Consider the following 16,246-nt stretch of genomic DNA (forward strand, 5'->3'; position numbering starts at 1 on the left):
TACAAACCCGCATATAGAACTGGGCACACATATCACATGCACCCAAGGCAAAATACAATTGTGTGCGCTCCACCTGGTCTCCACGCCGGTCGCGCCCCCTTCGCCTCCGTCCGAGTCGGCCAGTGACATCTTCAATGTGGGCCTGCTCGTCATGCCGACTTTGTCGCCGCGCTCCCCCTCCATCATCTCCACCCTTCGCGCCTCGTCGTCGGTCCCGGACCCCCCGGCCCCCCTGGTTCAACCTCCCCAGTCCCCACGGGTGGCGGCGGGTGCGCCCCCGTCGGCGCGCCGGCTCCGTCCCTCCCACCCGCGGGCGTTGCGGCTGGCGACATCTTGGAGGTTGTCGCCCCGCTTCCCTCGCCGGTGGCCCCCGACGCTCTCCTCGCCCTGCCTACCTCCCCGACCGCGACGGTGGCCGTGGTCGTGACCACTCCGACCTCCGCTCACCCTCCGTCGACGGTGGCGTACGCCAGGCGGCCCCGCTCCACATCGACGCCGGTGACGGCGTCCCGCCACAGCGCCCGCCTCGACGCGACCCGTCCGGCGGACTCCCGGGCTCCGTCCATCGCTGAGCGCGCAGAGCTTCGGGCGGCGGTCCGGAACCTCGAGTCAGGTGTGGATCCTGTCCCCCCCAGTTCTTTCAGTTGTTCCTTTTCCGCGCTTGAGGCCGTCCCTCTTGGCCACCTCGCCAAGATGGCCACTGACTCGGCCATCGTTTTCAGAGGGGAAGTTGGCCCCCCCTTAGAACAGATCGCGGCCATTAGGGCTCGTGAGATCTTAGATGGCAAGCTGGCTGAGACTCGGGCGCGCTTGCTCCGGCCTACCGAGGATTCGACCGCGACCTCCGCAGGTCTGGGTCTTCCGGTGGCCGACGGAGTGATCCGTGGCCGCACCCGCTCTCGCACTGTTGCTCTCCGCGCGCAAAGCGCCTCCCGTGTCCTGGGGTCAAGCAGCCCCCTATGGGGGCTTAGACGCGGGCCCTTTTCTGGAACATCCGCGGCTTCGGCCATGATGGCCGCCGCCGCCAACTCATCGAATACATGCGAGACGAACACATCGACATCATTGCCATCCAGGAAACCATGCGCACTGAGTTCTCCCTCCAAGAGCTCGAGTGTCTTAGTTCTCACCTCTTCGCTTGGCATTGGCTCCCTTCTAGTGGGACCACAGGCCACTCTGGCGGCATCCTGTTAGGGGTAAAGGATGCCACCTTTGAGGTTGGTGGCATGGACCGGGGTGAATTCTTCGTTAGTATGGAGATCTTCGAGCGGGCTCTCAACTTCAAATGGCAGGTTGTGATTGTCTATGGTCCGGCGGACCACCGCCGCTCCCCGGCCTTCCTGGAAGAGCTTCATTTGAAGATCTCCAACTCCCTCCTCCCAGTTGTTGTGGGCGGAGACTTTAACCTCATCTAATCCCCGGATGAGAAGAATAATGACCGGATTAACCTCCTCCGAATGCAGCTATTCGGACGGGTGCCAGGTTCACTTGGACAAACCGTCGGGCTGACCCGACGCGATCCGTCTTGGATCCCGTCCTAGTTTCCCCAGAATGGGAATTATGTTGCCCCCTAGCCTCGCTTCGTGCGATTACCAGGATCGGGTCTGATCATGTCCTCCTCCTCCTCTCCACTGTCGACAAGCGCCCCCCCACCCCACCGCGTTTTCGGTTCGAGCTCTTCTGGCTCAACCAGGCCGGCTTCCGGGAGGCGGTCGCTGCTCGCGGGATCTCTGCCCGCTCTTCCCCTCATCGCGCCATGTTTGCAGTTGACTCGTGGCACTTATGTGCCAAGCTCGCCCACCAATTCATGAAGGGTTGGGGTGCCAACCTTGGCCGGGATCTCCGAGAGCGAAAAAGGCCCTCCTGCTGGCTATCCAAGCTCTGGATGCCTGTGCTGACACGTCCGGAATCTCCCCGGATGAGTGGATGTTGCGATATGACCTTGAAGACCGGCTCTCAACCATCTACACTGATGAAGAGGCCTACTGGCGTTTGCGTGGTACCCAACGGTGGGTACTTCAGGGTGATGCCAACACCGCCTATTTCCAGGCGGTGGCGAACGGCCGCCGGCGCCGAAACTCCATCCACTGCCTTTGGGATGGAGATTCGCCTCTCGTTCGCCCCTCGGCCATCCGTGCCCATGTAGATGGCTTCTATAAAGCCCTATTTACCCCACCCCTTAGGGTGGGGCTAGTCTCGCTCCCGACATTTGGTCGGGTGCTCAATTGGTCTCTGATGCGGCCAATGCTGCTTTAGTGGCCCCCTTCACCGGGGATGAGGTTCTCACGGCTATTAAAGGCATGAACCCCTCCTCGGGCCTGGGACCGGATGGCATGCCCGTAACGTTCTTTAAGACGTTCTGGCCGACCATCAAGCCGAAGGTCATGGCCCTGTTTGAGGAATTCTACTCGGGCACTATGGATCTTGGGCGTCTTAACTATGGCATCGTGACCCTCATCCCCAAGGTCCCGGGCGCCTCCGACATCCGCCAATTTCGGCCAATCACAGTGATTAATGTGATATTCCGGATCCTGGCCAAAGGGTACGCCAATAGGGTGACCCTTCTTGCGGACACGATTAGCCACCCGAACCAATCCGCCTTCATACAAGGCCGATTTATTCTGGATGGGGTTCTGGTTTTCCACGAAGTCCTCCATGAGGTCCGGATGAAACACCGTCGGGCGGTTTTCTTGAAGCTAGACTTCCACAAGGCCTACGACACGGTCCACTAGCCCTTCTTGCGAGAAGTGTTGCTTCGCAAGGGCTTCGATGACCGGTGGGTGACTAGGGTCATGCAACTTGTCTCCTGTGGCCGGACCGCTGTGAACATCAACGGAGACATCGGGCCCTACTTCCCTACCCCCTGTGGGGTTCGCCAGGGTGACCCTTTCTAGTCGTTCTTGTTCAACATGGTGGTTGATGCCCTTGCATCCATCCTTGATAAGGCCAAAGATGCTGGCCATATTCGCGGCATCGTCCCCCACCTAGTCGGAGGGGGAGGGGTCTCCCTCCTCCAATACGCGGACGATACCATAATTATGGTGGAGGGCTCCGTCCAAGACATTGCTAACCTGAAGTTCCTCCTCCTGTGCTTCCAACAGATGTCGGGCCTAACCATCAACTTCGATAAGAGCGAAGTGATGGTTCTCGGGTTCCCCCCGGTGGAAGCACATGCCATAGCGGACCGACTTAATTGTCGGTTGGGTTCTTTCCCCACGACATACCTGGGGATCCCCATTAGTGACTCGCGGCTCATCGTGGCGGACCTCCGCCCCACGGTGACCCGTATGCAACATCGCGTTGAACCCTGGAAAGGGCGTTGATTGTCGAAGGCTGCTCGCGTGATCCTTATCAACTCTTCGCTTGCTAGCCTTCTGTGGTTCCTCATGAGCTTCTATAGCCTCCATGAGACCCTCCATCAGGAGATCGCCAAGTAGCAATCCAGATTCTTCTGGGCTGGGGAGGGGGATAAGCAGAAGTACCCTATGGTTAGCTGGCCCGATATCTGCAAACCCAAGGACCAGGGAGGTCTTGGGATCCTGTCCTCCCGCCCCATGAACATAGCCCTCTTGACTCGCTGGCTCTGGCGCATTGCTAATGGCGATGGAGGTCTCTGGCTCACCATCATCCAGAACAAGTATCTTCGAGGATAGCCCCTTGCATTTTGTCAGTGCTCGGGCGGCTCCCAGTTTTGGCAGGCCATCACCCAGCTGCTTCCTGTGCTTCGTATTGGCACATCCATTGCGGTAGGTACCGGGTCCTCGATCCTGTTCTGGTTTGATCGATGGATTGGCGACTCCCCCTTGGCCGCGCGATTTCCGGAGCTCTTCGCAATTTCAGTTGACCCTCGTGTCTCTGTTGAGACGGCCCTTATTGACTTAGGGCGCCTCGCTTTCTGTTGTCCCTTTGGCCCCCCTGAAGTTGCTGCTTGGGATGCCCTAATGTAGGACATCACCCTCCTCCCTATGGACGGCATTTGCACCCCAGATGTCACCTCTTGGCGGCTTCAGCCCTCCGGCTGCTTCTCCACCAAATCCCTCTACGCGGTCATCGCCCCCTCGACGGCCCCCGAGCCCTTCAGTTTGATTTGGGATATCCTCTTGCCCCTGAAGATCAGGATCTTCCTGTGGCAATGGATTCGCGGCCGCCTCCCGTCCGGCGTGGAGGTCCTTAAGCATAATGGACCTGGGAACGGGATGTGCCCCTTGTGCGACACGGTGGAGGATGCTAACCACATCTTCTTCTCGTGCTCTACGGCTCAGTTCCTTTGGTCCTGCTTCCGCGAGACGGTTGGGGGCCAGTGGTGTAACACCAACTTCCCTGACTTGCTTGCGGAAATCCACGCCTCCCCCCTCGCTACCGCCATATCAGATGGCTCTCGGTTGGGGTCCTTGCCTGGACGCTCTGGACCGTTCGCAATAAGCTTGTCATTCAGAAGGTCCCTCTCCGACGTGCTACTGACGCCATTTTTAAAATGTGTGGATATTTGCAGCTCTGGCGGCCTCTTAGCCGCCTCCAGGATCGGGACGTCATGAACAACCTCATCGCCGACCTTCGTTCGATGGCCTTCCGCTTGGCGCCCCCGCTCCCCCCGCCACCCCTGGAGCCCGACTAGATGCTTTGCCGCACCCCGCGTGTGCGTGTTTTTTATATTTTTAAGGGCTTGTTGACCTGTGCCCTCAGCATTAACCTTTTTTGACTACTTGTTGTGCTAGACCTCTGTGTGTGTGTGTGTGTGTGTGTGTGTGTTGGTGAACCTTGTTGGATGTTTGGCTTGGACAGTTGCTTTATCTATAAAGCAGGGCGAAAGCCTTTTTCGGTAATACAATTGTGTAGAAGAACAACATCAAAGCCGAGGCTGACAATCAGGGACCCCAAGACGGCGCTTTCAAGAAGGGAAACGACAATGTAGTGTTGCCGCCACCCAATCCAAAGCATCAAGGTATTCACCTAGAGCCACCCGAAGGACAGAGAGAGGCCACGATGACGCCTTCAAGAAGAATACGACGTCCACGGGCGCCGGCGCCATTGGCCTGGCCACGAGCAGACAAGGGGATGGCCCCAACAATCAAACCCCGCCTCCGAAATGCGGTGCGACTGGTCGCAAGGAATCTACCTCACCACCAGCACCGAACGCCAAGAACCACAATCGCCGCCGACCAAAGAAGGGCAAAAGGCGGCACCTTTCGCCCCAAATCGCCCCATGGTAGGAAGGGGGCCTAGCCGGCCGGAGCACGAGCAGTGGGAGGTCGCAGGCAGCCGCCAGCCACACCGCAACCATCGTAGACCGGGGCCACTGCCACGACCGATCTAGTGCCTCCAGATTTCCGCGATGACAAGATCGAGAGGTACCCCTGCCTCTCTCCCCGGATCGCCCCTGCCTCCACCGGCCAACCACTGGCACACCCTGCATTGAGTTGTCGTCACCACCGACTAGGAGCAGCCGCCGGCCAACGCATCACGAACCTGCGCATAGGAGGGGAAGCCCACCCCCACTGATGCGCCGCCACCCCCACCAGTCGACGCCACGGCAGGGGACGGCCGCCCGCAGTGGAGTAGACGAGATGGGAGAGTACCGGCGGTGGTGGCTAGGGTGCCCTCCCCGTCGTACGCAGGGGCAACGAGGGAGGGGATAAGGCTTCTGGTGTATCAATTACTATCACTCAATTAATAAAAATGGTTGTGCATCACTATGATGCAAAGGCCGGGGTCTAACCTCCTTTCCGAAAAAACAAAACAAACCACACGCAGCAATATATTACCCCGCTTCGCGAATGCTATCAAATTACCATTCGGAGTAACAGGATATACAACTACCAGATATAACAATGGGTTCTATGAAATGTGTTCAGAGCATCTGTATACCAGATTAGCACTTCACCGATTGTTCGTCGTAATGCCGCTGTTGTGCATTCTGTATTGTGCAACCGTATAATCCAATGCACGCGATCGATCGATCGATCCTACGTGGGCTCCGTGTGATTCCGTTGACAAGAACCAAACCGAACGAATGTTCTGGTTCAGGGGAAAAGAAAGACTGAATCGCCGTCCCGTCCAGGTAACTGAACCACGGTGCGTCATTTGATCCGCCAGGGGCGCACACAGTACATGAGATTTCTTTATTCTATCCATCTCCTCCTCCTTATCTACTAAGGAAACACATACAAATACATCGGAGAGCAAGGCCGATGGGGACTACATCGCCGTCGCTGCTCGCTCAAACACCACCCTAACTTCACCTCGTCGCCCGCGAACACGAACTCCACCGCGCCCTGGGCTAGCCGAAAAAGCTCGGCCTTGTTAAGACCTGGCAAATTACACACCGAATTCAATGTTCAGAGTCGGTGTAAGCAAGTATATGTTGTTGGAATTACTGAGGAATAACCTCTGATCGATGGGTACTGTTTCTAGGAGAAATGCGCGCATACCGAAGGTAGATGCGACGAGGTAATACTCGTCTAAGAGGTGTTGAAATATGAGATGGGCCTAGAACCCATATAACAATTTCAGATTTGATCTCTAAGGGCCCATGTAGGTGGCATGACAAGGTGGTGGAAAGTTTAGTCCCACCATGCTAGTGCAAGGAAAGTTGGAGTGGTTTATAAGAGTGGCTCTTCTACATGCTATTGAAGCTTGAGAAGAGAAGAGGCCCTCGCGCGCTCCTCCTCCGCCGCCGTCCGCCGCCTCGCCTCGCGCTCACACCTATGCGTTTATTTTTGCCAGTTACTAACGGAGAGGTTCTGACAGCAGGGCCACGATCTGAGATGTCGGATCGTGGGCCGTCACAGACTCGGACGTGGGTCAAGCCCACGTCTCTCCACGCGGCTGCGTCTATATAAGTGTGTTGTGTCCCCTAACCCTAGCCGCCACGAACAGATCACATCTGCTCACGCGCATGCCCACCGTCGTTCCTTTGCTGCTGCTGCCGCCGGTGACTCCATCCCGTCCGCCGCGTACACGGTCGACGGAAGAGCAGGTCTCCGAAACCACGCCCTTCTGGTTCCTGTACAGGGTGAGGGGCGAATAGGTTTTTGGGCAGCGATTACGCGACTGCTCGCTTCCGATCGTCTACTTCCTCTACGTCCGCTTCGCCTTCATCATCACCATGTCCACCGATCCCGACCGTGCCGCCGCCGAGAAAGCTGAAGCCGACAAGAAGGCCGCCGAGGACGCCGCTGCTGCCACCAAAGCCGCGGCCTCTGCATGGCCTACTAGAGGGTATAACTCGTTTATCCCACTCCTGATTAATTTCATATTAGCAGTACTAGCAGTATGTGTAGATTTGTCTACTGTTTGCTTAGTACGTGCATGTTTAGATCAAAGTCAGTACGTCATCAACTTAGTCAATGCCATGCTAGTGATTTACTCGTGGATTAATTTAATCGAGAAATTGCCTATTTACTCAACAATCCAAAAACCTATTATGTGTAGGAATTTTTCGGCAAGTGCCTTTGCCGCAGCACTGAAACCGGATAAGTTTACCGGTACGTATTTTAAGCGTTGGCAGACAAAGACCACTTTATGCTCACGGCTATGAACGTGTTCTGGGTCACCGGTGTGTCCACGGGAACGATTGCTCCTGAACAGGAGAAGGCGTTCAGGGAGGCAACCACTGTGTTTCTTGGAGCAGTTCTTAGCGTGATCGGAGATAAACTGGTCGACGCATATTTACATGTGCATGTCGCCAAGGACTTGTGGGAGGCGCTCGAATCTAAGTTCGGCGCCGCCGATGCAGGGAGCGAGATGTATATTATAGAGCAGTTCCACGATTAAAAGATGGTTGAGAACCGTCCTGTACTAGAGCAGGCTCATGAGATAATATGCATTATTAAGGAGCTTGAGCTTCTGAAGTGCGAGTTACCGGGCAAGTTTGTCGCGGGCTGCATAATCGCTAAGCTCCCCAATTCCTGGAGGAATTTTGCCACCACTCTGAAACATCAGAGGCGTGAATTCTCTATGGAGGATGTCATTGACCATCTGAGTGTTGAGCAGAATTCGAGGGCAAAGGACTCGCACGGAAAAGGGGCCGAAGGGACTTCTGTTGCCAACATGATGAACCAGAGGAACTTCAACTCCCACAAGTTCAAGGGAAAGAACGGTGTCCAACAGAATACCGACTTCAAGAAGAGGGGTAAGAAGACCTTCAAGAAGAACACGAAGGACGAGGGCTGCTTTACTTGTGGTTCGACTGAACATTGGGCCAACAAGTGACCAAACAAGTTTAAGAAGTCAGGACAGGACTCCAAGTCTGTCAACATGATTGTGGGCAACAATGAGAATGGTGCATCTGGGCACGGTAATTTATTTACCGTTTTTTCAGTGTTTCAGCCTACCGATTGGTTGGTGGATACAGGTGCAGGTGTTCATGTGTGTGCTGACATTTCATTGTTCTCTTCTTACCAGGTCACAAGCCACGGGTCCGTATTGATGGGGAATAGCGCGAGTGCTTCTGTTCATGGTGTTGGCACGATCGATCTGAAGTTTACTTCGGGAAGGATCGTGCAGCTGAAGAACGTGCAGTATGTCCCCGCCATCAAGAAGAACCTCGTTAGTGGCTCCCTTCTATGTAGAGAAGGGTTTAAGTTGGTATTCGAGTATAATAAATTAGTTGTTACTAAGTATGGACTATTTGTTGGAAAAGATTATGAGAGCAGAGGGATGTTTCACCTTTCCCTCGCAGATTTCTGTAATAAAGTCGTGAACCATATTCATTCGAGTGTTAATGAATCTGAGGTTTGGCATTCATGTCTTTGTCACATAAGTTTCGGTGTTATGACGCGGCTAGCTAAGTTGGATTTAATCCCGAGTTTCACTTTAGCCAAAGGTTCTAAGTGCCTGTCATGTGTGCAAGCTAAGCAACCTCGCCAGCCTCACAAGGCTGCGAAGGAGAGACACTTGGCACCATTAGAACTCATACATTCTGATCTTTGTGAGATGAACGGTGTACGGACTAAAGGTGGAAAGAAATACTTCATGACATTGATAGATGATTCCACTAGGTATTGCTATGTATATCTGTTAAATACTAAAGATGAGGCTCTACACTACTTTAAAATCTATAAGGCAGAAGTTGAGAATCAACTTAAAAAGAAAATTAAACGATTCCGTTCAGATCGTGGTGGAAGTACTTCTCGAGTGAGTTTGATTCCTTCTGTGCGGAACACAGCATTATTCATGAGAGGACGCCTCCCTATTCACCCCAGTCAAACGGGGTTGCCGAGCGGAAAAACCGTACTCTAACGGATCTGGTTAACGCCATGTTAGATACGTCGGGTTTATCCAAGGCATGGTGGGGGGAGGCTATATTGACGGCATGTCATGTCCTGAATAAAGTTCCGATAAAGGATAATGAGATCACTCCCTATGAGAGATGGGCAAATAGAAGGACAACACTCTCGTACTTGCGTACTTGGGGCTGTTTGGCGAAAGTCAACGTGCCGATCCCCAAAAAGCGTAAGCTTGGACCCAAGACTGTGGACTGCGTTAATTTGGGCTACGCTAAGAACATCGTTGGCTCTAGATTTCTAGTAGTGAAATCTGAGTTACCTGACCAGAAGGTCGGTACAATCATAGAGTCTAAGGATGCTACATTCTTTGAGGATATTTTTTCTATGAGAGATATGCAAAGCACTTCTAGACAGGAATCTGAGGAGACTCCTGAGCCTGCCATTCCTATGGAATATTATGAACAAACACATGATGAAAATCCCGAGGAGGATGACGAGGAAACCCTTGGTAGGGGCAAGAGACAAAGGACTGCAAAGACCTTTGGTGATGATTTCTTCGTGTACCTCGTGGATGATACTCCCACTTCTATCTCAGAAGCGTATGCCTCTCCAGAAGCTGACTACTGGAAGGATGCGGTCCGTAGCGAGATGGATTCCATCATGGCTAACGGGACATGGGAGATCACTGAGCGTCCCTATGGTTGCAAACCATTGGGATGTAAGTGGTTGTTCAAGAAAAAGCTTAGGCCCGATGGTACGATTGAAAAGTACAAGGCCAGGCTTGTGGCCAAAGGCTATGACCAGAAAGAAGAGGAAGATTTCTTTGATACTTATTCACCTGTGGCTAGACTGACCACCATTCGAGTATTACTCTCGTTGGAGGCCTCACATGGTCTTCTCGTCCATCAAATGGATGTTAAGACGGCTTTTCTGAATGGAGAGCTAAATGAGGAAATCTACATGCAACAGCCAGATGGCTTTGTGATAGATGGTCAGGAAAGGAAGGTGTGTAAGTTACTGAAATCTTTATATGGCCTGAAGCAAGCACCTAAGCAATGGCATGATAAGTTCAATACAACTCTGACATCTGTTGGTTTCGTTGTTAATGAGGCTGACAAATGTGTATACTATCGCCATGGTGGGGGCTAAGGAGTTATACTGTGCTTGTATGTTGATGACATACTGATATTCGTAACAAACCTCAAAGTCATTGAGGAGGTCAAATCATTTCTGTCTCAGAACTTTGAGATGAAGGACCTTGGTGTGGCTGATGTTATCTTGAACGCTACTGAGAGATAATGAGGGTGGGATCACACTTCTGCAATTCCATTATGTTGAGAAGGTGTTGAGTCCTTTTGGATATTCGGACTGCACACCATCTCAAACACCATATGATCCTAGCGTGTTGATTCGAAAGTCCAAAGGCATGGCTAAAGATCAATTGAGATACTCTCAAATCATTGGTTCACTGATGTACCTAGCGAGCGCAACGAGGCCTGACATCGCGTTTGCTGTGAGCAAACTGAGCTGGTTTGTTTCCAAACCGGGTGATGTACATTGGCATGCTGTTGAAAGAGTTATGCGCTATCTGAAAGGTACTATGAACTATGGACTTCACTATACCGGAGACCCGTCGGTACTTGAAGGGTATAGTGATGCGAATTGGATCTCTGATGCTGATGAGATGAAGGCCACAACTGGGTATATGTTTACTCTTGGAGGTGGCGCTGTTTCCTGGAAGTCTTGCAAGCAAACGATCTTAACGAGATCGACAATGGAAGCAGAATTAACAGCATTAGACACTTCTGGTGTAGAAGCAGGATGGCTTCGAGATCTTTTGATGGACTTGCCACTGGTTGATAAACCGGTTCCGGCTATCCTTATGAACTGTGACAATCAGACTGTCATCACCAAGGTGAAGAGTTCAAAGGACAACATAAAGTCCAACAAACACATAAGAATGAGATTAAAAGCTGTCAGAAAATTAAGAAACTCCGGAGTGATAGCGCTGGACTATGTCCATACGGCTAAGAATCTGGCAGATCCCTTTACGAAAGGGCTATCACGTGTAGTGATAGATAGTGCATCGAGGGAGATGGGTATGAGACCCACATGAGTTGCCATGGTGGTAACCCAACCTATGTGATCGGAGATCCCGTGAAGTAGGACCTGGGAAACAAGCCAGTGGTGAACTGAGGAGAGTAACTTTACTAACCCACTCCGTTGGAGATGCAATACTCTCGGAAACCGTATGGAAGGATGACTATTGTCTTAATGTGTTCCAAGGCTTATATGTATAAGCAAGATGCTATCCTACAAAGCAATCTTTGGAGGAACACACCTATGTGAGCCCGACTGCTAGTCACAGTCTATGAGATTGGGGTGATCTCTAGTAAGCTCATGAATAGGCCAGGAGTGTGACTTATATGCTCCACCCGAGGGGTCAGCCTTCGGCAGCCCAGTACTAGTAAGACATGTGGTGAAACTTCTTTACGCCAAACTAACAATTCAAGGCATAGCCCATTGTTCAGTTGTGAAGGAGCGTAGCTACTTGCTCTAGGTGAAGCTCAACCTTAACAGGTCTTCACTGAAACGCTAGTATATCAAAATAGCGTTTGGAACAAAGGACAAAGTGGGCCCCTGAGATCTGGTGGGGGATTGTTAAAATGTGAGATGGGCCTAGAGCCCATATAACAATTTCAGATTTGATCTCTAAGGGCCCATGTAGGTGGCATGACAAGGTGGTGGGAAGTTTAGTCCCACCATGCTAGTGGAAGGAAAGTTGGAGTGGTTTATAAGGATGGCTCTTCTACATGCTATTGGAGCTTGAGAAGAGAAGAGGCCCTCGCGCGCTCCTCCTCCGCCGCCCGCCTCGACGCGACGCGACGCGACGCGACGCGACGCGACGCGACGCGACGCGACGCGACGCGGGAATGAGCCGAGCCGAGCTCACACCTATGCGCTTATTTTTGCCAGTCTCTCCACGAGGCTGCGTCTATATAAGTGTGTTGTGTCCCTTAACCCTAGCCGTCACGAACAGATCATATCTGCTCACGCACACGCCCACCGTCGTTCCTTTGCTGATGCTGCCGCCGGTGACTCCATCCGGTCCGCCGCGTACACGGTCGACGGGAGAGCAGGTCTCCGAAACCACGCCCTTCTGGTTCCTGTACGGGGTGAGGGGCGAATAGGTTTTTGGGCAGCGATTATGCGACTGCTCGCTTCCGATCGTCTACTTCCTCTACGTCCGCGTCGCCTTCATCATCACCATGTCCACCGACCCCGACCGTGCCGCCGCCGAGAAAGCTGAGGCCGACAAGAAGGCCGCCGAGGACGCCGTTGCTGCCACCAAAGCCACGGCCTCTGCATGGCCTACTGGAGGGTATAACTCGTTTATCCCGCTCCTGATTAATTTCATATTAGCAGTACTAGCAGTATGTGTAGATTTGTCTACTGTTTGCTTAGTACGTGCATGTTTAGATCAAAGTCAGTACGTCATCAACTTAGTCAATGCCATGCTAGTGATTTACTCGTGGATTAATTTAATCGAGAAATTGCCTATTTACTCAACAAGAGGCTCGTCGAAAAGAGGCCAAAATCGTCGGTGCATATCGACAGGGGGTGTTTCGCGTTGTAGAGGTCAGCTGCACAAATTCAGAAACTCGGAGCATTAAGATGCTTGCTGTTTTTTTTTTTGTCAAGGATTTTGGGTTCTGCGTTGTCAGGTACAGACCAAAGTGATGAAGCTCAAGAGAAGGGGTGCCTCCGGTCATAACATTGGAGGTTAAACATATCTCCACCTGCAGAATTTCGTCTTGGAAGTTAGGTAAGCATGGCTGAGATAGAATAGCTACAAATGATGAAAGGCGAGGAACAGAAATAAGGTCACCGGGATCACTGATGACTTGAGCTTCTTCCACTCTTCGTCGTCCAGGCAGCAGACATCACCCAGCCTTTGAGGGCAGAAGTCCAGCATTGCTTGGATCTCCTTCCTGTTTGGTACCTGTTGTTCACTAGTAATATTTACTAGGGCAGAAGTACCGTTTGCAAATCTTTACATACATTTTCATACCTCACCACAGTGAATTGTGGTGGGGATTCCCAGCTCTTTAGCATGTTCTAGAGCAGGCAGGTATGTCTCCCTTCACAAATTTTGAAAATATTAGCACATAAATAGTTAACATGTTTTCATTTAGTTCGAGCCAGATATAAAATATTTCTTACCATTCCCCTACAACTGGATTGCCAGAGAGATCAATGCCAATTACACCCTGGTCCTTCATTTCCATGGCTAAATTAACCTGATGAAAGGAAGTAAACTATTAAATATGTTCCAAGATTTGTTGAGAGTATAGGCTAAAGTGGAAGATCAACATACAGTATCCAATGCAGCAGAAGTTGTCTCATGACGGTCAATACTCAGAAGGAGCCTAACATATATCTTCTTTCTCTTTGCGTTGCCACCCAAATCACTCATTGGTGTACAACTTAATTTTTCATCGTTTAGAACAACATCAACGTCTTTGACAGACTTAAGACCTTTTACAACAGCATTCATGTAGGATCGCTTGGTTATCCCCTTGGCTTCATTATTCTAGGCGGTGAGAGCAAAAGAGACACAAAACTAGTCACATTGCGCACAGACTTGTAGAATTGTGAACTAATATGAAAAAGAATCCAAAAGTAGCACCTTAGGTGTCGTCCTTATTTCTAAATACACAACATTCTCAGCAGCAAAATCTCCCACACCCTGCTAGTTTTGTCTGAACAATTAACTGAAGAAATGTTGTGTAGAACAATGTGAAATAACGCAAATAACGATTAACATGCCTCCTTGGCGATTCTTGTTACTGTATCGTGGTCAGTTGTAAGTATATGAAACAAATCAAAGAGCCTAACACACTCTGGGAGAGATCTGTCACCTGTTGAAAATTTAAAACCAGAGTTAATAAGCAGACATGGAATTCAAGCCATACAAATAATACAATTGCAAACAGAGAAATATAAGTACACAATTTCAAAGATGTTCATATTTGGTTCATAGCATGTTTTGATATGAATTATGGGTAGGTAACAACATTAGAAAACGGCATGGAAATGGTCTACTTACTCTTCTTGATCACATCCTTAACATCTTCAAAGACAATGACTCCTTTGTCACCTAGTTCTTTTGCTAGTTCTCTATTCAAGAAATGGCAACAAAAGGATATCAATTTCTAAAAATATAAATATCAACTCCAATGGACAATCATGTTTTCCATCTTGATAAAATACTAGCATGCTAAGTTGGCATTGTTAGAAGACAAGAAAGTATAACACTGAGAAACGAATGGTACCGAAGAAAATCAGAGATGCTTCATATATGATACTAATAATGTATAAAGTGAAGAAAATGTTGCGCGTTTTGCTGCGTATTTGAGAAAAGAAGTACGTGTTGAAGACAATGCAGTTATTGCGCCCTGAAATCACCATGGTAGTAAAATTGGTAGGTGATTTAAGTAGCTAGGGAGCATCCATGAGACTATGACACTATCACAGAACAGTTTCGGTACGCACATGGCATCTACTTCCTCTGTCCCAAATTATAAGACGTTTTTGGTAGGCTAAATTTTCAAAAATCTTACGTGGTCAGTACAGTATCAGATGATGAATCGTTCAGCAAAACGATCTGGGAGAGCGGTAGCAGACGCTGTTGGCCCCCAGGATGCAGACGATCAAGCAGGCCTTAGCTACCGGATGGAAGGCACGAAGGACCGGGGGCCGGGGAGGAGGGGAGGGGGAGAGGGAGCGGTACTGACAGGAGGGTGGAGTTGCGGACGGAGCCGTTGAGGTGGGCGTGGAGCTCCACCTTGGGGAGGGCGACGCACCACTCCCTCATCTCCTTCCCCGCCTCCGAGGTCTGGGTCCCCATGGCCGCCGGCTTCGTCTTGCTCCGGCGTCTCCCCGGCGCTCGCCTTGTATGATTGGTTTTGTCTGGCTCTAGTCTTTGTGGGGACGGAACACGGAGGCAAAAGTGCGCAGCCGCCTGGCAAAATTGTAAAAACATCCGCCAATGATAACAGCAGCAATCTCCATACCACAATGTAAAAGATCCAACCTTGGTCGAGTGAATTGCAAAAGCCATCGACATTTTTTTTCCAAAGGTAAAGGGAGTTTATTGCAGAGTTATAGAGTTACAATCGAGAGGCCACACATCCTCGATACAAGGTGGAACCGAGCCAAGCCAAACAGTCGTGGCACGCTCGGTGCGGCTATACTTAGCCAACCGATCGGCAACTCTATTTTGAAGTCTACTAATCTTTTGAGGAAAAAACTCCCTAGTACCTAGAAGTGCTTTGATCTCCATGACGATCTATCCATAAGCCGAACAAAGAAGTGCATCATTTGTCAAGTTAGACAAAGCTTCAGAGGAGTCCGTTTGAACCACCACCGATAAGTTAGAATGTTGTGGTGCTAGGGCCAAACCCTGCATGATCGCATGTAATTCTGCTTCCAGTGGGTCGTTGCAGTAGAAGATGAAGCGGTAGGCTGCCATTAGGACCTCTCCTTTGTCGTCCCGAAGCACCATACCGACGGCCGCAGAGCCATCCTCCTGCAGGAACGAGCCATCAACTGACAGAGCCACCCTGCCAAGCTGCGGTGCCGGCCATGGAGTCGTAGAGGCCCTGCCACCTTGGTCTGGCAACGACACCGCTGCGGTTGACATTTTTCCTTTAATGATCTCCTCCGTAGTGTAACCCGCAGCAAGCTTTAAGGACTTGTAGTAACTGTCCAAAAATTGGACGGTGGCTGGGATAGGAGAAACCTCCTTTCCGTGGATCAAGTCATTACAGAGCTGCCAAATCCACCAAATAAACATAATCAACATATCTTGGACGTCGGTCGAGCACTTCGCCAGCAAAGAAGTCAGCCATTCTTTCCCATCATGGATAAGGAGATCATCCTCCAGAAGTGGCCAGCGGCGACACATATTAGTCCAGAGCGTTCGTGCGTGTGAACAAGTTATCAAGGCATGAAAT

General features: G+C 51.0%; 1 protein-coding gene and 1 pseudogene across 1 annotated transcript; one reads left to right on the top strand and one right to left on the bottom strand.

Annotated features, from left to right (window-relative positions):
• Nucleotides 1-2,666: 2,666 nt before the first annotated feature.
• Nucleotides 2,667-4,659, top strand: LOC123039099 (uncharacterized; annotated as a pseudogene).
• Nucleotides 4,660-12,793: 8,134 nt separating this feature from the next.
• Nucleotides 12,794-15,214, bottom strand: LOC123039100 (N6-mAMP deaminase). The gene is made up of 9 exons (XM_044462392.1): nt 15,026-15,214; nt 14,338-14,408; nt 14,058-14,149; nt 13,918-13,977; nt 13,606-13,821; nt 13,452-13,528; nt 13,300-13,369; nt 13,117-13,230; nt 12,794-13,027 (listed from the first exon to the last, which is right to left on the bottom strand). The coding sequence occupies exons 1-9, from the start codon at nt 15,136-15,138 to the stop codon at nt 12,794-12,796; spliced, it is 1,047 nt and encodes a 348-aa protein (XP_044318327.1). The 5' UTR covers nt 15,139-15,214.
• Between the last annotated feature and the right edge of the window lie 1,032 nt (nt 15,215-16,246).

This window comes from Triticum aestivum, chromosome 2B (genome assembly GCF_018294505.1).
Source record: "Triticum aestivum cultivar Chinese Spring chromosome 2B, IWGSC CS RefSeq v2.1, whole genome shotgun sequence".
In the NCBI taxonomy this organism is placed as follows: domain Eukaryota; kingdom Viridiplantae; phylum Streptophyta; class Magnoliopsida; order Poales; family Poaceae; genus Triticum; species Triticum aestivum.

Coding starts and splice junctions, on each gene's coding strand:
- LOC123039100 (XM_044462392.1), bottom strand. CDS start 15,138: ATGGGGACCCAGACCTCGGAGGCGGGGAAGGAGATGAGGGAGTGGTGC. Junction 13,529..13,605: donor CTTCTGCTGCATTGGATACT/GTATGTTGATCT, acceptor TCCTTTCATCAG/GTTAATTTAGCCATGGAAAT. Junction 13,028..13,116: donor TCAAGTCATCAGTGATCCCG/GTGACCTTATTT, acceptor GAAATTCTGCAG/GTGGAGATATGTTTAACCTC.